At 40.2% G+C, this 19,951-nt stretch overlaps 1 protein-coding gene across 1 annotated transcript in view; it reads right to left on the bottom strand.

Moving 5' to 3' along the window:
- Nucleotides 1–19,951, bottom strand: part of LOC124802740 (oxysterol-binding protein-related protein 6-like) — a 265,800-nt gene that overhangs the window by 194,075 nt on the left and 51,774 nt on the right. Inside the window, exon 2 of the mRNA XM_047263723.1 lies at nucleotides 8,446–8,527. Coding sequence (XP_047119679.1) covers nucleotides 8,446–8,527 — 82 coding nt within the window. The remainder of the gene's footprint in view (nucleotides 1–8,445; nucleotides 8,528–19,951) is intronic.

Raw genomic sequence — 19,951 nt, 5'->3', positions numbered from 1 at the left:
TCTTCTTATCTAAACTGCTTATTGTCTATGTTTCACTTCCATACATGGCTACACACCGTACAAATACTTTCATAAAGTACTTGTTGACAATTAAATCTATACTTGATGTTAACAATTTTCTCTTCTTCAGAAACACTTTTCTTGCCATATCCTCCCTCCTTTGACCTCATCAGTTATTTTGCTTCTCAAATAGCAAAACTCATCTAGTAGTTTAAGTGTCTCATTTCTTAATCTTAAACCTAGTTTACATGATGACACTAGGTTACAGGCAACTGCGTTACCGGCCACCGCGCATGTGCACCACGCGTTTGCGCAAATCGGTGGTGAAACTAAACACTTTTGGCGTGTTTCAACTTTGGCGACACTAGTTGCACGAGTTTTGAGGTTGTGTGTATTTGTAGAGTGTAGACAAACTTAAATATGACGTGGGGAATGGAGAATAATGTTTGTTTTTTGGATATCATGCTTTGCATGGATTTCAGTGATGCTGATTACAAAAATAAGCAACATATTGCTGCTGCTGAGACTGTCATGCGTGATCATAACATAGATGGTTTGACAATATCTGAGCTGCAGGGCAAAATTTATTGAGTTAGGAACACATATACAACTGAATTAAGAGAAATACAAGCAAGTGTGATTCTAGCTGTGGCAATGCGCTTGTCTACAAGACTAAAATCCCATTGTTCGAGTCGGCCAACTCTTTGTTAAGGAATATTGTTGACAGGAGGGAAGGCAATACAAACTCAAGAACCTGCATTCTTTATTGACTATTCATCTATTTAAAACATCACTGCAGTGCTCCCCATTCACATATGTTAGAATTTTGAAATACTGCCACTGTACAGATCTATCTTGAAGAGATTAGTTTGCAAACTATTCTCTTGTTAATGTGTCCTGCTTTGAATAATTATTGTTGCTAATATTAATAATATTACTGCTAAAGTTAATAATTATTGGTGTTAATGAAATAGCATCATCACCAACTAAAACTGTATCTTACAGCATACCGAGTGTTCTCAGTTGTGATGCACACAATATGATTTGCAATTTCAGTTCTGGCGACAGTGCTTCATGCATTACAATACATTTATTCCTTATTGCATAATTAACTCTATATAGAAGAAACGTGAACAGTTCTGGTGACATTCGAAGGTAATTAAAAGAACTTCATGGATCTTCCATTATAAATTATTTCAGCAAGGATGCTGAGCAACCGAGCTGACACCTTTTCTTCATCCAGTCACGAATCAAAACACATTTCTTATTTTTTTCTTATGTAGTGATTCCACAAAACAAGCTTTAACTCCGTCACAACTCGTGTGATGTGCAGCTGCCAAAACTTTCATTTCAGACATGACTCAGGGACCCTCAAAGCGACGAAACTGAAGTGTATACTGGTGTGGCCGTTTCTACAGTCATATATGAAAGATTAGATTATGCCACAAATTCCTCTTCCCTCCAATTCTGTTCAAACCTCCTCATTAGTTACGTGATCTACCCAGTTAATCTTCAGCACCACATTTCGAAAGCTTCTATTCTCTTTTTTTCTAAACTATTTACCGCCCATGTTTCACTTCCATACATGGCTACACTCCATACAAATACTTTCAGAAAAGACTTCCTGACAGTTAAATCTGTACTCGATGTCAAAAAATTTCTCTTCTTCATAAATGCTTTCCTTGTCATAGGCAGTCTACATTTAATATCCTCCCTATTTCGACCATCATCAGTTATTTTGCTCCCCAAATAGCAAAACTCATTTACTACTTTAAGTGTCTCATTTCCTAATCTAATCCCCTCAGCATCAGCAGATTTAATTCAACTACATTCCACTGTCCTTGTTTTGCTTTTATTGATGTTCATCTTATATCCCCCTTTCAAAATGCTGTCCATTCCGTTCAACTGCTCTTCCAGCTCCTTTGCTGTCTATGACAAAATTACTATGTCATTGGCAAACCTCAAAGGTTTTATTTCTTCTTCATGGATTTTAATTCCTACTCCAAATTTTTCTTTTGTTTCCTTTACTGCTTGCTCAGTATACAGATTGAATAACATCAGGGATACGCTACAATCCTGTCTCACTGCCCTCTACACCACTGCCTCCCTTCAGTGTCCCTTGAATCTAATAACTGCCCTCTGGTTTCTGTACAAACTGTAAATATTGTTCCAGTCAACAATGTCAAAATCTTTCTCTAAGTCTACAAATGCTAGAAACGTAGGTTTGCCTTTCCTTAATCTTCAGTCAGTATCGCCTCACGTGTTCCTATATTTCTACGGAATCCAAACTGATCTTCCCCGAGGTCAGCTTCTACCAGTTTTTCCATTCACCTGTAAAGAATTCATGTTAGCATTTTGGTAGCATGACTTATTAAACTGATAGTTCAGTAATTTTCACATCTGTCAAAACTTTCTTTTTGTGGAACTGGAATTATTATATTCTTCTTGAAGTCTGAGGGTATTTCACCTGTCTCATACATCTTGCTCACTAGATGACAGAGCTTTGTCACGGGTGGCCCACACAAGGCTATCAGTAGTTCTAATGGAATGTTGTCTAGTCCTGGGGCCTTGTTTTGACTAAGGTCTTTCAGTGCTCTGACAAATTCTTTGCGCAGTATCATACCTCCCATTTCATCTTCATTTATGTCCTCTCCATTTCCATAATATTGCCCTCCTGTACATCACCCTTGTATAGACCCTCTGGATACTACTTCCACCTTTCTGCTTCTCTTCCTTGCTTACAAGTGGTTTTCCATCTTAGCTCTTGATATTCTTACAGGTGGTTCTCTTTTCTCCAAAGGTCTCTTTAATTTTCCTGCAAGCAGTATGTATCTTGCCCCTAGTGATATATGACACTACATCCTTAAATTTGTCCTCCAGCCATCCCTGCTTAGCCATTTTGCACTTCGTGTCGATTTCATTGTTGGGGTGTTTGTATTCCTTTTCACCTGCTTCATTTACTGCATTTTTATTTTTTCTCCTTTCATCAATTAATTTCAATATCTCTTTTTCTGATTTCTACTACCCCTCGTTTTTTTTACCTACTTGATCCTCTGCTGCCTTCACTATTTCATCTCTCAAAGCTACCCATTCATCTTCTATTGTATTTCTTTCTCCTGTTCTTGTTAATCATTCCCTAAAGCTCTCTCTGAAACTCTCTACAACCTCTGATTATTTCAGTTCATCCAGGTACCATCTCCTTAAATTCATACCTTTTTGCAATTTCTCCAGTTTTAGTCTTCAGTTCATAACCAATAAATTGTGGTCAGTTTTGACATCTGCCCCTGGAAATGTCTTACTATTCAAAACCTGGTTCCTAAATCTCTGTCTTACCGTTATATAATCTGCATGAAACCTTCCAGAGTCTCCAGGCCTCTTCCACGTGTACAGCCTTCTTTCATGATTCTTAAACCACGTGTTAGCTATGATTAAGTTATGCTCTGTGCAAAATTCTACCAGGCAGCTTCCTGTTTCATTGCTTACCCCCAGTCCACATTCACCTACTACTCTTCCTTCTCTTCCTTTTCCTACTTTCAAATTTGAGTCCCCATTACTATTAAATTTTTGTCTCCCTTCACTAAGTGAATAATTTCTTTTATCGTACCATTCATTTCTTCAATCTCTTCATCATCTGCGGAGCTAGTTGGCATATAAACTTGTACTACTGTGGTAGGCGTGGGCTTCGTGTCTATCTTGGTTACAATAATGCGTTCACTATGCTGTTCGTAGTAGCTTACCCACATTCCTATTTGTTATTCATTATTAAACCTGCTCCTGCATGATGCCTACTTGATTTTGTATTTATAAACCTGTATTCACCTGACCAGAGGTCTTGTTCCTCCTGCCACCAAGCTTCAATAATTTCCACTATATTTAACCTTAACCTATCCATTTCCCTTCTTTAATTTTCTAACCTGTCTGCCTGATTAGGGGATCTGACATTCCTCAGTCTGATGTGTAGAACATAAGTTTTCTTTCTTCTCATAACGACGTCCACCTGAGCAGTCCCCACCCGGAGATCCGAATGGGGGCCTACTTTACCTCTGGGATATTTTACACAAGAGGACGCCATCATCGTTTAACCATACAGTAAAGCTGCATGCCCTCGGGAAAAATTACGGCTGTCTTTCCCCTTGCTTTCAGCCTTTCGCAGTACCAGCACAGCAAGGCCATTTTGGTTAATGTTACAAGGCCATATCAGTCAATCATCCAGACTGTTGCCCTTGCAAGTACTGTAAAGGCTGCTGCCCCTGTTCAGGAATCACACATTTGTCTGGCCTCCCAATAGATACCCCTCCGTTGTGGTTGCACCTATAGGATGCACTGAGGTACGCAAGCCTCCCCACCAATGGCAAGACCCATGGCTCATGGGGAATGGGGGTCAGGGGGGTAGATTATAAAGCTGATTTAATTTCTAAACAGCAAAGAGTAGCTAGCTGGTATACAACTTTCAGCTCTGATGTCAAATACAGAATTCAATAAAATCTCTGTAAATAAGTTAAGCTAAATTACACTCAACTTCATCCAAACAGGCCTCGGAAGGCATAATGGTACCTCAGCCCACAGGTGTTACTGGATGCAGATATGGAGGGGCATGTGGTCACCACACCGCTCTCCCTTCATTGTGTCAGTTTACGAGACTGGAGCTGCTACTTCTCAATCAAGTAGCTCCTCAGTTTGCCTCACAAGGGCCGAGTGCACCCCAGTCGCTAACAGCACTCGGCAGACCAGACAGTCACCCATACGAGTGCTAGCACAGCCCGACAGCGCTTAACTTCGGTGATCTGACGGGAACTGGTGTTACCACTGCGGCAAGGCCAAGGCTTGTTTTATCTGGCTGCTTAATTAACATACTTTGAAAACTGTACATTTCTTATAAGTCTAAAAACATCTATTGGCTGTTATACTGCCTTCACTTCAAGTTTTCACTGTTCCGGTATTTATTTGCAGATAATTTACACCCATATAATCAGATATCTGTAAACTAAAACAAATCCACATTATACAGAGACTAAAATCATTCTTCCCATGCTCCATGTGTGCACAAAATGAGGAAAAAGTCCTAACAACTGACACAAGGGGTGCACCTTCTGCCACACCTCACAGTAGTTTGCAAAGTACAGATGTAGATTTAGATGTAACCTATAAACTGAGATGACTAAAGCGAAGGGATTCCCTCGATATCATGTGGGACCTTATTTTTGCCTAGTGTAGTGCAGCAACTCAACGTGGTACGGACTCCACAATTCACTGGAAGTCCCCTGCAGAAATATTCAGCCATGCTGCTTCTACAGCCATCCACAATTGTGAAAGTGTTGTTGGTGCAGGATTTTGTGCACGAATTGACCTCTCAATTATGCTGCATAAATGTTGATGGGATTAATGTCAGGCAATCTGAGTAGCCAAATCATTCGCCCAAATTATCCAGAATGTTCTCAAAATCAATCGTGAACAATTGTGGGTCAGTGCACAGCACACTGTCATCCGTAAAACGATAAGCCCATGAATTGTCACAAATGGTCTCCAAGTAGCTGAACGTAACGATTTTCAGTCAATGATCACTTCAGTTAGACCAGAGGACCTTGTTCATTCTGTGTAAACACAGACCACACTATTATGGAAACATTACCAGCTTGCACAGTGCCTCATTAACAACTCGGGTCCACAGCTTCGTGGGTCTGTGCCACACTTGAACTCTGCATCGGCTCTTACCGACCAAAGTCAGGACTCATCTGCCCAGGCTGCCACAGTTTTCCAGTCGTCTAGGGTCTGACCAATACGGTCATGAGCCCAGGAGAGGTGCTGCAGGCAACTTTGTGCTGTTAGCAAAGGCACTCATATCGATCGTGTGCTGACATAGCTCATTAACACCAAATTTTGCTGTACCACTATAATGGATAAGTTTGTTGTATGTCTCACATTGATTTCCGTGATTATTTCATGCAGTGTTGCTCATCTGTTAGCAAATGCTGCTGCTCTCGGTCTCTAAATGAAGACCAATGGCCACTGCATTGTCCAAGGTGAAAGGTAATGTCTGGAATTTGGTATTCTTAGCACATGCTTGACACTGTAGATCTCAGAATATTGAATTCCCTAATGATTTCAAAATGGAATGTCTCACGTGTCTAGCTCAAACTACCTTTCCACATTCAAAGTCTGTTAATTCCTGTCGTGAGCTATTATCGTAGGAGACCTTTTCGTGTGAATTGTCTGCGTGCAAATGACAGCTCTGCCAATGCACTGTCCTTTCCTACCTGGTTTATGCAATACTACCGCCATCTGTATATGTGTGTATCGCTATGCCGTGGTTTTTGACACCTCAGTGGATTCAAAGTTATCTAGATTGATTCAAAAACTGATAACTATTTGGTTCTTTGTTGCCTATCAATTATGTTTAGTCTCTTGTCAGATAGATTTGGTTTATGGTATTACTTGGTATGCCAAGTGAAATTTTTATCAATGTAGCCAGCATTCCTGTTCACTATCAAGATACAGAACATGAAAGAAGTTCCTTATATTATTCACCAAATAAAAAAATCGCACCTAATAGCACATTTATCAGTTTTATTTATGGGTGTATTTATTGTGAACACTATCAATTCTCTCCTCTGGAGTAAATACAAAAATAGCACTTCCCCTAGCATCATGTTGGTCTTCACACAAGACTGACTGCCTCAAATCTAAACTTTTTGGCACTCTCACTCCTTTTTCCTTTTTTTTAAACAATCAAATATTTTCAATGAGATTTCAGGCTTTTGAATCTATGACCTTACAATCTGCCACACACATGACAAGGCATTTAAATGAAACAAAAATAATAACAAGCTCAGATATGGTACACACTGAAGTGGCACTGAAGTTTTATAGCCTTACTGATACAAGATATAGAACATCAGCTCTAAAACATCTGCATGAGAAATTAAAGTAATGAGATACACTTCCAATGAACACAAATAAAGTACAAAGTTTCTCCATCTGTTCATGCCCATCTTTACATAGCCACAGTTACATAATTTTCCCATCTTTTCTTGACTGCAGTAACAACTTTCCTGCAAAATATTAATACATACTAACAATAGTTGCTAAACATTAGTTTTGTCTTTGGTTTATCCATTCTCTCTGCAGCCTTTGTCCTCCTGGCAACCAGTCATGGGGCTGGACAGCTGGTTGGAAACGATGTCCCATAAAAAGCCATGCAGTAGATCCAGGTGGTTCAACATTGCTGCTTTCACAGATGACCCTTTTCTTATAAAATATGAAACACCTGTAGCAGGAACAGAACAGAAACTGACAATGGGATGCATGGCACAGAACTACACTTGGGTCCTTCACCTAGGTCATATGTTTTCTAAGTGTTGGGACGAGGAGTGAGATAAAGATGGTCAAAAATGTTGCTTACATTGGGTGGATACCACATTAACAGTGATGGTGAATTTTGAGGATGAATTGAGAAACATACTTCAACAATTTTTATCCTACTCCATAAGTGGTATTCTGATGCCTCCCAATATTCAAAGTATACTTCTATGAGATTAATGCTTCAAAGCTCTTGCTGCAAGAATCATGTAAGTGTGTGAGACTTTGTCATATGTGTATCGTACACTTCTCCTTCCCTCATTCCAATCCCGTCAGTGGTGTGTGCCAGCCCAAAAGAGGCCAAATCTCAAGTAAAATCAATCACTGGAAGTACCAAGGCCAGTTCTTTTTATGACGGAATGACCATCAACTTTTGTCCACATATTATGAATGAACTCTGCCATACTAAGGTCAAGGACAAAGTAGACCACCCAGTCACTGTGCTTAGCACAACATGAGTCATAATAATTGTTGTTTCACAATGTGTGCCATCTGACCCATCCCCCAAGATCATCTTTGAAATGTACAGGTTGGGATGTTGCATTCAATGCGTCCTGATCTCAGTCTCTGCAAGTCCCTATCTTACACTTACCACTGTCCTTGTTCCCACCCTATTTTCTATTCAGTCCTTACTGCCACGGCTTGTTACTTCTAAGTGACCCCCCCCCCCTTCCACCTTTTCCGTCCATTTGAGTTAGATTTATAGGTCTATGTATAATCAGCCACAGTGTTTTGCCAGCAATCTCCCACTGTCCTCTACACTGACCTCATCCCTTTCTTCCTACCCTCCCGTCACTACATTCCCGTGAAACTATCCTTGCCAGTGTGCTTTCCCTAAGTATATCCAGCCTCTCGCCCCTAGCCATTTGCCTCCCTACTTTAAGCCCTCCAGGCCCACACCTTTTCTGCATTGCCCCTAACCTTCATTACCTCCCATTCCCAGTCATCTGTTCTTCCCTCTCTCCACCTCCACTCCATCCTCCACCTCCTAAGTAAAACTGTATCTCATATATAACATGCTATCTTAATTACCTATAAAATCTTAATTTAACTGTTTCGTTACGATAAAAATAACTAAAATTCACATACCAACACCATCCTTTGGGGGTGTTTTTGGCACAATATCAGTGGCTGACTCTGCAGACAGACTATTGCTCTCAACACTGCCCTCCTGAAACACAATACAAGAAATATATTAAAATGCATTATAATGATATAAAAGCTAGTATTGAATACTACCATGTACTCATCAAAGAGTAGCATCTAAATGAGGTTGTCATCTCTAGGTTTATCACTGCTCAATCTCATCTCAGCAAATGAAGAAAGAGACAACAAGCACATAGCAAAGGCTGAATCAGTGAAATTACTGAGTCAGAACATGCAATAAATACTTCAGAATGTGAAATGAGAACTGACAGTCACTTATTTTAATTATTTATTCAGTTATGTGATTCATTAAATATAGAATGTGTGTAGTATAAAATTTCATACATTGCATGTAGTGTTGTTGTTGTTGTCGTTGCTGCTGCTGTGGTCATCAGTCCAAAGATTGATTTGACACAGCTCTCCATGCTACTCTATCCTGGATAAGCCTCTTTATCTCCGAAATCTACTGCAACCTACATTCTTCTGAATCTGCTTACTGCATTCATCTCTTTGTCTTCCTCTAAACCCCCCCCCCCCCCCACACACACACACACACACCTTCCCTCCTGCACTAAACTGACAATTCCTTGATGTCTCAGAATGTGTTCTATCAACTGATCCTTTCTTTCAATCAAGTTATGCCATAAATTTCCTTTCTCCTCAATTCTATTCAGTTCCTCCTCATTAGTTGCACAATATACCTATTTGATCTTCAGCATTCTTCTATTCTCTTCTTGTCCAAACTGCTTATCCACCATGTTTCACTTCTATACATGGCTACTCTCCACAGATCTTCAGAAAAAGGTTCTTAGACTTATACTCAATGTTAATAAATTTCTGTTCTTCAGTAACACTTCTTGCCATTGCCAGTCTACGTTTTACATCATCCTTATTTTGGCCAGCATCGGTTATTTTACAGCCCAAATAGCAAACCTCATCTTCCACATTTAGTATATCATTCCCTAATCTAATTCCCTCAGCATCCCATGATTTAATTTGCCTAAGTTCCATTATCCCTGTTTGAATTTTTTTATGTTAATCTATATATACAGGGTGGTCCATTGATTGTGACCGGGCCAAATATCTCACGAAATAAGCGTCAAACGAAAAAACTACAACGAAACTTGTCTGGCTTGAAGGGGGAAACCAGATGGCACTACGGTCGGCCCGCTAGATGGCGCTGCCATACGGCAAACGGATATCAACTGCGTTTTTTAAAATAGGAATCCCAATTTTTTATTACATATTCGTGTAGTATGTAAAGAAATATGAATGTTTTCGTTGGACCACTTTTTTCGCTTTGTGATAGATGGCGCTGTGATAGTCGCAAACATATGGCTCACAATTCTAGACTAACAGCTGGTAACATGTAGGTTTTTTAAATGAAAATACAGAACGTAGGTACGTTTGAACATTTTATTTCAGTTGTTCCAATGTGACACATGTACCTTTGTGAACTTATCATTTCTGAGAACGCATGTTGTTACAGTGTACCTGTAAATACCACATTAATGCAATAAATGCTCAAAATGATGTCCGTCAACCTCAAAGCATTTGGCAATACGTGTAACGACATTCCTCTGAACAGCGAGTAGTTCGCCTTCCGTAATGTTCGTACATGCATTGACAATGCACTGACACATGTTGTCAAGCGTTGTCGGTGGATCACGATAGCAAATATCCAACTTTCCACACAGAAGGAAATCCGGGGACGTCAGATCTGGTGAATGTGCAGGCCATGGTATGGTGCTTCAACAGCCAATCCACCTGTCATGAAATATGGTAATCAATACTGCTTCAACCGCACGCGAGCTATGTGCCGGAAGTCCATCATGTTAGAAGTACATTGCCATTCTGTCACGCAGTGAAACATCTTGTAGTAACATTGGTAGAACATTACGTAGGAAATCAGCATACATTGCACCATTTAGATTGACATCGATATAATCGGGGCCAATTATCCTCCCTCCCATTATGCCGCACCATACATTAACCCGCCAAGGTCGCTGATGTTCCACTTGTCACAGCCATTGCGGATTTTCCGCTGCCCAATAGTGCAGATTATGCCGATTTAAGTTACCGCTGTTGGAGAATGACGCTTTGTCGCTAAATAGAACGCGTGCAAAAACTCTGTCATCATCCCGTAATTTCTCTTATGCCCAGTGGCAGAACTGTACAGGACGTTCAAAGTCATCGCCATGCAATTCCTGGTGCACAGAAATATGGTACGGCTGCAATCGATGTTGATGTAGCATTCTCAACACCGACGTTTTTGAGATTCCCGATTCTCGCGCAATTTGTCTGCTACTGATGTGAGAATTAGCTGCGACAGCAGCTAAAACACCTACTTGGGCATCATCATTTGTTGCAGGTCGTGGTTGGTGGCTGAACACTTTCTGTTTCCTTAAATAACGTAACTATTCGGCGAACGGGCCGGAACTTGGATGATGTCGTCCAGGATAGCGAGCACCATACATAGCACACGCCCGTTGGGCATTTTGATCACAATAGCCGTACATCAACACGATATCGACTTTTTCTGCAATTGGTAAACGGTTCATTTTAACACGGCTGCCTCTCTTCTCCTCAAAAGCTTCTTTAATTTTCCTATACGGAGTATCTATTTTCCCCCTAGTTATCCAATTTCTATAGGATTGTTTTGCACCTTAGCCATTCCTGATCAGCCATTTTGCATTTTCAGTCAGCCTCATTTTCCTTTTTTGCCATCTGTATTACCTTTTGCCTGCTTCATTTACCACATTTTTGTATTTTTTCCATTATCAGTTAAATTCAATATATCCTGTGATATGCAACAATTTCTACTAGACCTTGCCTTTTTACCTATTTTATCCTCTGCTGCCTTCACTGTTTGATCTTTCCTAGCTACCTATTCATCATCATCTTTACTCCTTTCCCCAGTTTCAGTCAATCTTTGCCTAATGCTCCCTTTGAAAATCTCAACAACTGCTGGTTCTTTCAACTTATCCAGGTCCCATCTCCTTAATTGCGTACCTTTTTGCGAGTTCTTCAGTTTTAATCTACACTTCATAAGCAATAAATTATGGTCTGAGTCAACATCTGCTCCTGGAACTGTCTTAAAAGTTCAAATTCTGGATCCAAAATCTCTGTCTTACCATTATATACTGAATTTGAAATCTTTCAGTCTCTCCAGGTCTTCCATGTATACAACCTTCCTTCATGATTCCTAAACCCAAGTGTTAGTGGTGATTAAATTATTTAAATTCTCCCAGGCAGCTTTTGTAGTGCCCCCAGAATTTTACGAAAGTCTGGAGACACTTGTGTTCCAGCCGTTTCGAACACGCATCATTTTAAAGCAGGGTGTAAGGATGAGCATGGGATACTGCACCCATTTATTGTTTGTGCCGGCGAAACTGGAAGGGAGATAATTCGTCGGCGCTGGCAAGTTTTCAGCGCGACCTGCCAAGAATAAACAAATACACCCCGGAAGCCCTGTGGCCGGCTGCAAAGAGTAATGTAGCTTTGTATTGTTGAAAAACAAATGGAGAGACTCGAGATAGTGACTGTTTTATTAGACGTTGAACTGCTGTTGAGAGTACGTGGACTGGACGTGGATAGTCAGCCACGATAAAAGCTTGTGTGTTAACTGTGTTCAAAAATGTGTAATTAACTGATTCTGGGTGCCCGGTAATATGTGGGCTTACGTCATAAAGTTTAGTTGTTTTTTTGTACAAAGTGGAAATAAATGTGTTCTGGTGCATTGAATGATATTCCAAGAGTAGCGTATTTTTTAAATAAGAAAGAGAGAGAGAGAGAGAGAGAGAGAGAGAGAGAGAGAGAGAGAGAGTGAAAATGTCCCCTTCCTAGCAGTGAAATCTTCGGAGAAGCATCCAGTGCTAGCAGAAGACATCGGCACTGCAAGAAAGCAGAACCAGCATTCTTCAACAAGTAAGTCCACGAAAACGCTTAACATTACACCAGGCCACCGCAAGAACGAAGAACGTGGCGACCGTAAAGAAAGGACCTGAGAAAGAAGGGGAAACATTAAAGAAGTTATAAGAAAAAGAAAACAAAAACAGTTGGGAGTTGCCATAGCAACCAGCGAGGCTGGAGAGCGATTCCACGATACTTATCCAGAAATATCGTGTTGATAAGGGAATCAAGAAAATCGCACAACGCTGCAGTTAGTCTCAAATCGCCGACGCCGCCGTACACCAACGCTGACGCCGCCGTACACCAACACCGACATCGCATCACACCAACACCGACGCCGCCGTCCATCGAAGCTGATGCCACCGTACACCTGTGCCGACGCCGCCTTCCACCAACGCCGAGTGAGCCACTACTGACCTTTGATTGTTTGTGGAGTGTGGGGGGTCGTGGAAATAAGCGAGTGTACTTTTAATGATAACTAGATTAAACCCAAAACAAAACACAATGGAAAAGGAACATCAATCCATAGAGTCTGTTGGGGCTATGGGAATCGAAAAACAGGGGTCAGATTTAGGCGAATTAATGAGGTTTATCAAAGTGCAGTTTGAATCACAAAACACAAAACTTGAGGTTCAAGTTAATATCCTAAGCAATCAGATGCAAGAATGGAAAAAAGAATTGTCCGATTCCCTGAGCGAACAGACAAATATTTTTTTTAATGATTTAGAACAAAGAAATGAAACTAAACTAAAAGGGTTAGTTCAAAAATTAGAATATGATGTCGACTTAAATGTAGTAATTTGGAAACACAATTTAACGAAAAATACAACTCTTTGAAAAACGTACGTAATGTTACATTTGATGTGGTTGAACGAGAATTAACTACGCTAAAACCAATGTCCAGAAACAAGATACATTGCTCCCCTAGTACAGGCACAAATTTCAGGGGTCAAATCACGGGTGTAAACCGTAGAACACAACTTCAAAGAAAAGTTAATGACTGCAGAGCTTATAAATTTGAATGACTTAGAAGAACATGTAGAAGAATTAATAGGACGAATGGTTGAAGAGAAACCAAGTGTTGATATCTCTTCGCCTATAGTAACTTCCGATTTAGATAACACCAAGAAAGACTTAGAAACTTTGAGGAAAGAATTCAAGCTTATGCAGGAGAAACTAGAGAAAGACACAGTTTCCCAAAATATTATATTAAATAAGGACATGATAATTGATTTGAGACGGGGATCAAATTCAGGCTTGTCGAAACAGTTTCCTAAATTCAAATCAGATGGGGAGGTACACCCCACCCATTTCTAAAACAGTTTAACCAAAACATACCTAAAAGTTGGGAGAATGCTAAGAAAATAGAGTTTGCGGTAGGTTATTTGGAGGGTGAAGCTTCAGAATGGGGCACAGTAAATATTGAAAACTTCACATCCTGGGAAGATTTTCAGAGAAAGTTTAAGGAAAAATATTGGTCTTCAAGTGCACAAGAGAAGTTGATCTCAGATTTGTGGGATCCTAAATTCTATAGTAATTCCTGGGGTACAATGCGCAAGTATTTTGACTGGCATTTGACAAGGGCGAAATATTTAGTAGATCCTGTGATGGGAGAGGAAAAGGGAATGTATAATGTTAATGATATAAAACGATATGTACAAAACCCCCAGGGACGTTGACGTTCTGTGTCAACAGCCGGAGTGACGTTCGCCGATTCCCGAGTTGGGTTCAGTGTTACTTCCACATTAGTTTTTCTGCACCGAACTCCCTTCAAATCTTCGACTATCCTGTAATCTATTCATAGCCCTTAAACTATCCAATCATATTAGTATTAAAAGAGACCAATTATGACTACACGATTATGACTAATTTAAGGAGTCACAATAAATAGTAACCTCTAAGCATGAGATAAAACTAACAGGGTAACATTCTAACAGGAAATATAATATGATGGTACTGTTTAGGAAGAATGATACCTAGATGACATAAACTAAACATGTGTATGAAATATAAAGTGAAGTGACAAACTGAATAACTATTTGATTATAGTGTATATAATTTCTATTTTTATAGAATGCTTTATATTTTTTGTAAAGTGTGATGTGATTGGGGAGGGTTTATATCTAATTTTGAAAGGGGTGGGTAGCATAGGCACAGACACGACCTACACACCACGCCCTTCAAACCACCCTCGCAAACAAGTGTGGCTGGTTCTCCATCATTTGCCGTTCCATGGGAGTTGCTAAGATATTTTCTTTGGGGATTTCAAAGGTGACAGTGAGAATGTCCGTTCTGTAGGAGACGCCGATCATCATACCTCCTCCGGCTTCTCACTTAAGTACCAGCGAAGTGGGGATCCTGGGGAAGGGGGGTGGGAAGGGTTTCCTGTCTTTGGGACTGTCTTCTTTCTTTCTTCCATCATAGCAACCAATTCTTTTATTTCCTTTCTTTTCCCTTAAGAGTTCCAATCTATCTTTCCCTCTGTCCACATTCATATACTTCTATCGCTGAAGTCCTCCTCTTTACCGTGATTTCTAAAAATCTTCAACTAAGAACCTTGGTGGGCCAAAGAATCAGGACGCACGATCACACTTCCATACTCAAACAATTAAATACACAGACGCAGATAAGTAATGCACAGGGAGATGTAACAACCGTCACAGATATGGGGGGAGGTAGTGCTCAGGAAGGGCTCGAGCACATCTGCTAAGTAATGACGGTTGCACATCTCAAGTCAAATGGTACAGTTAGCTTAAGCTAAAGGAACAATGGGGGACAAAGTGTATATCCACCTGTCTTCATAGCTACAGCAGTACAAAGTAATATGAATAGAGATAAAAAGAAATAGATATTAAAGCCAGAGGTATCGAGTCAAGGACAAAACATATTTAGTTATTAAGGTTATATAAGTGAGCTGTAAGAATGAACAAGCGAAGAATTTAAGCAGGTAGGCTGAAGGACGCAGGAGGAGGAAAGGAGAGGTAGATAGAAATTTTACCAGTAAATTTTAAATAAAACAGTTTGCAGAGGAGTACGAAACAGGCAAGACTATGAATCATTGTTAGAAAAGATAGGGAGGGCACATCCGATGATGATGAAATGAGAGAAAGAGAGACAGGTAGGCAGACCAAGAGTAGGCTGACCTATACTGTGCGGGCAGGGGCACCAAAAAGGGGATTGACCTGTACCATAGTTTAGTATAAATGGAAGGGGCGTACCCACACACGGATGAGGAAGAAGATGTTTCCATAGTATCAACCCTTACGTAGATTGTAATCCAAAGGGAAAGGGTGGTATAGTGACCGGAGATTGTAGTGGAAAGTTTCTCACGGTAAATTTGAATTCTAAAACTTTTTAAATAGAAAAGACAAGTCCTGTGCGAGTAGATAGAAAAAATAGAAAACACCCAGTACAACTAATTTTTTTCAGACCCGGAAAACTGATGGTTATCATTGCAACAGCTTCTAAAAAATTAAAAAAAAGTAAAGACTCGACTCAGAATAATGCCTGAACTTTGAAACCGGCTAAGGGGAGGGATTGGCTCAATCCTGGAAGCAAGAGTAGATAAATCTATTGGAAATAGCTAATACTTGTTGTACTATTAGCTTATCATACTACTATGTCTATGAACTATATTACCAACAGCTTAATGAAATACGAGAGATGGAAGAGAGTTTTTGTGCCTAATGTTTTTCTGTAGTACAAAGTAACATGTGTTAAGAAAAAAAAATTATTAAAATATATGTTGTGTGCAAAATAACGAGTGTTCGAGCTAAAGGGAGGGATATGTAGAGCCCCCAGAATTTTACGAAAGTCTGGAGACACTTGTGTTCCAGCCGTTTCGAACACGCATCATTTTAAAGCAGGGTGTAAGGATGAGCATGGGATACTGCACCCATTTATTGTTTGTGCAGGCGAAACTGGAAGGGAGATAATTCGTCGGCGCTGGCAAGTTTTCAGCGCGACCTGCCAAGAATAAACAAATACGCCCCGAAAGCCCCGTGGCCGGCTGCAAAGAGTAATGTAGCTTTGTATTGTTGAAAAACAAATGGAGAGACTCGAGATAGTGACTGTTTTATTAGACGTTGAACTGCTGTTGAGAGTACGTGGACTGGATGTGGATAGTCAGCCACGATAAAAGCTTGTGTGTTAATTGTGATCAAAAATGTGTAATTAACTGATTCTGGGTGCCCGGTAATGTGTGGGCTTACGTCATAAAGTTTAGTTGTTTTTTTTGTACAAAGTGGAAATAAATATGTTCTGTTGCATTGAATGATATTCCAAGAGAAGTGTATTTTTTAAATAAGAAGAGAGGGGGGGAGAGAGCGAGAGAGTGAAAATTTCCCCTTCCTAGCAGTGAAATCTTCGAAGAAGCGTCCGGTGCTAGCAGAAGACATCGGCACTGCAAGAAAGCAGAACCAGCATTCTTCAACAAGTAAGTCCACGAAAACACTTAACATTACACCGGGCCACCGCAAGAACGAAGAACGTGGCGACCGTAAAGAAAGGACCTGAGAAAGAAGGGGAAATATTAAAGAAGTTATTTTTCCTTCTCTTCCTTTTCCTATTATCAAATTCTAGTCCCCCGTCACCATTCAATTTTCCTTTTCCTTAACTATCTGAATAATGTTTTATCTCTCCATACATTCTTTCAATCTCTTCATCTGTGAAGCTAGTTGCCATATAAACTTTTATTGGTTCATATGGCTCTGAGCACTATGGGACTCAACTTCTGATGTCTTCAATCCCCTAGAACTTAGAACTACTTAAATCTAACTAACATAAGGACATCACACACACCCATGCCCGAGGATTCGAACCTGCGACCATAGCGGTCGCGCGGTTCCAGACTGTAGCGCCTAGAACCGCTCGGCCACAATGGCCAGCTAAACTTTAATTACTGTGGTTAAGTGTTGCCTTGGTGTTTATCTTGGCTACAGTAATGCATTCACTATGCTAACTTACCTACATTCTTATTTTCTTATTCATTATTAGACCTATTCCTTATTTACCCCTATTTGATTTTGTATTTATAACCCTGTAATTGCCTGACCAGAAGTCCTGTTCATCCTGCAGCCAAACTTCATTAATTACCATCACATATAACTTCAAACTATCCATTTCCCTTTTTTAAACTTTCTAACCTACCTACCCAACTAAGACCTCTTACATTCCACACCTCAACCCACAGATTGTCAGTGTCGTTTTTCCTGATGACGACATCCTACTGAGTGGACCCTGCCTGAAGATCTAAATGGGGAACTATTTTACCTCCAGAATGTCTTACTCAAGATGATGTCATCATCGTTTAATTAAACAGTGGAGTTGCATGACCTCAGGAATAGTAATGGCAGTAGTTTCCTCTTGTTTGGGTGTTTGCTGTACCAGCGCAGCAAGGCAATCTTGGCAATTATCTAGACTGTTGCCCTTGCAACTACTGCAAATGATGCTGCCTCTCTTCAGGAACCCCAAGACCGTCCACCCTCTCCACCAATACCCCTCCACTATTGTTGCAACTATGGTATGGTTATCAGTATCATTGAGACGTGCAAACCATCCTGCCTTGGCAACGTCAGTGGTTCATGGGGGGTGGAATGCATCTGGATGGTTACCCAAATTAACAAAATACCTGAACTAGAATGATCTGCACAGCTATGAATCACTTTTAACCCATATTATGACTGTGATTAATCAGGAAAGGGATACAAACAAGTCATAAATTTTTTTAAAGTGGAATCTTGTATGAAGCTTCAAGTAGTAAGGTACTTAATTCCATAGATAATGATGGCATGGAAGCTTTTATAGCATTATATGCTCTTTAAAGCTAACAACACATGATTTGTGTTTAAATTAGGTGATTGGACAAACTTGTCACTCCTGCTGTCGTTATATTCAGTCTGTAGAGTCGTCTATCCTGTGCAAGCCTGCATAACTGTTGCAACATATATCAACCTAGACCTCCTGCTATTTTTATCCATCACATTTCCCTCTGTAATCAAATCAACTATTCCTCGAAGCCTCGGCATATGTCCTGCCAACAGATCCCTTCTTTTAGTCATGTTGTGCCATAAATTTCTTTTCTGCATCATTCAATCCCATAGCTCTCAGTTATTTATCCAATACATCCACCCAACTTTCTGTATTCTTCTGTAACACCACATTTCCAAAACTTGTATTTTCTTCTTGTCTTAACTTTTATTGTCCACATTTAATTTCTTTTCAGTTCCAAATTTCTCCTGGGGTTTCTCTATTGCTCGCTCCATGTACAAACTGAATAGCATCATCTAGGACAGGTTACAGCCTGCCCCACTCCCTCCTCAACTACTGGTTCCCTTTCACGTCCTTCAACTCTTCGAACTTCACTCTGGCTTCAGTACAAGCTGTAAATAACCTTTAGCTTCCTGTATTTTATGCCTGATAACTTCAGTATTTCACAGTGTATTACAGGCAACATTGTCAAATCTTAGTTATGGAATGAAATACAAAATACACCAAGACTTAGATAAGAGATTAGCTAAAGATTTCCCCAAAGTCAGTAGTCAGCCACAGCCACTAACAACGAACAGGGAAAGAGCCAACCACTCTGAGAACAATTAAAAATGATTAACAGTTCTACACATGGATGTTAAAATGCTTAAACAGAGAACTGGAGTCTCTGTTAAAGAACATATATTGCCTGACAGAAAAAGTGAAGCATCCAAAGGAGGCACAGAAAACAAAATGAAACTTGGGTTAAGAGGGATGTTATTTCAATGATTACAAAATTGTGTGAAATTTGCAAAGAACTTGTTTGAAAAGATTTCGGGATTGCAGCCAGTAATCATAAACTTCACAGTACAAGTTTACGACAACCAGCCTCAGTACCATAATCTCTTCAAACATTTAATTCACTGGGAAAGTTTTACGTTAAAAAGAACTTGGCAGTATGAACCTACCTATCAATATGACATTGCACTTTCTGACCTGGATGCAGGCTCTGATTCGGTTGGGAAGGATGTCATAAAGACAATGTATTCTCTTCTGGGGTACGGCTGACCCACAACTGTTGTTGTACTCACAGGTCCTTGATATCATCCTGGACACTGGCACTGGAACGGAGGTGACATCAGAGCTGTTCCCACACACATTCTATCTGAGACAGATCTTGGGATTTTGCTGGCCATGAAAGCAGCTCAAAATCATGCAAACAGTTCACAGAGACATGTGCCATGTGTTGAAGAAGACTGTCCTGTTGAAAAATGGCACTATGATATTCTCACATGACAGGGAACATATGAGGCTGCAGGATATCTGTGATGAACTGTTGTACCACCAAGAGTTCCATTTATCACTACCAGGTATTCGATGTTTCCAAACACCGGGATGCCAGGAGAAACACTGCTGAGCTTCTAGAAAACATTCGAAGAATGGGACTTCTCCCCATGTCACTAGCACACATACATATGAGGGCCATCCAAGGTTGAGCAGCACTGCAATTTACCACTGAACCAAATGCAACACCATATATCAGTAATCCATGCTCCCTATTCACTGCACC

Source organism: Schistocerca piceifrons, chromosome 6 (assembly GCF_021461385.2).
Source record: "Schistocerca piceifrons isolate TAMUIC-IGC-003096 chromosome 6, iqSchPice1.1, whole genome shotgun sequence".
NCBI classification, from domain to species: Eukaryota; Metazoa; Arthropoda; class Insecta; order Orthoptera; family Acrididae; genus Schistocerca; species Schistocerca piceifrons.
Note: the sequence above shows the minus strand (reverse complement) of the source record. Positions and strands in the feature narration are given on the sequence as shown.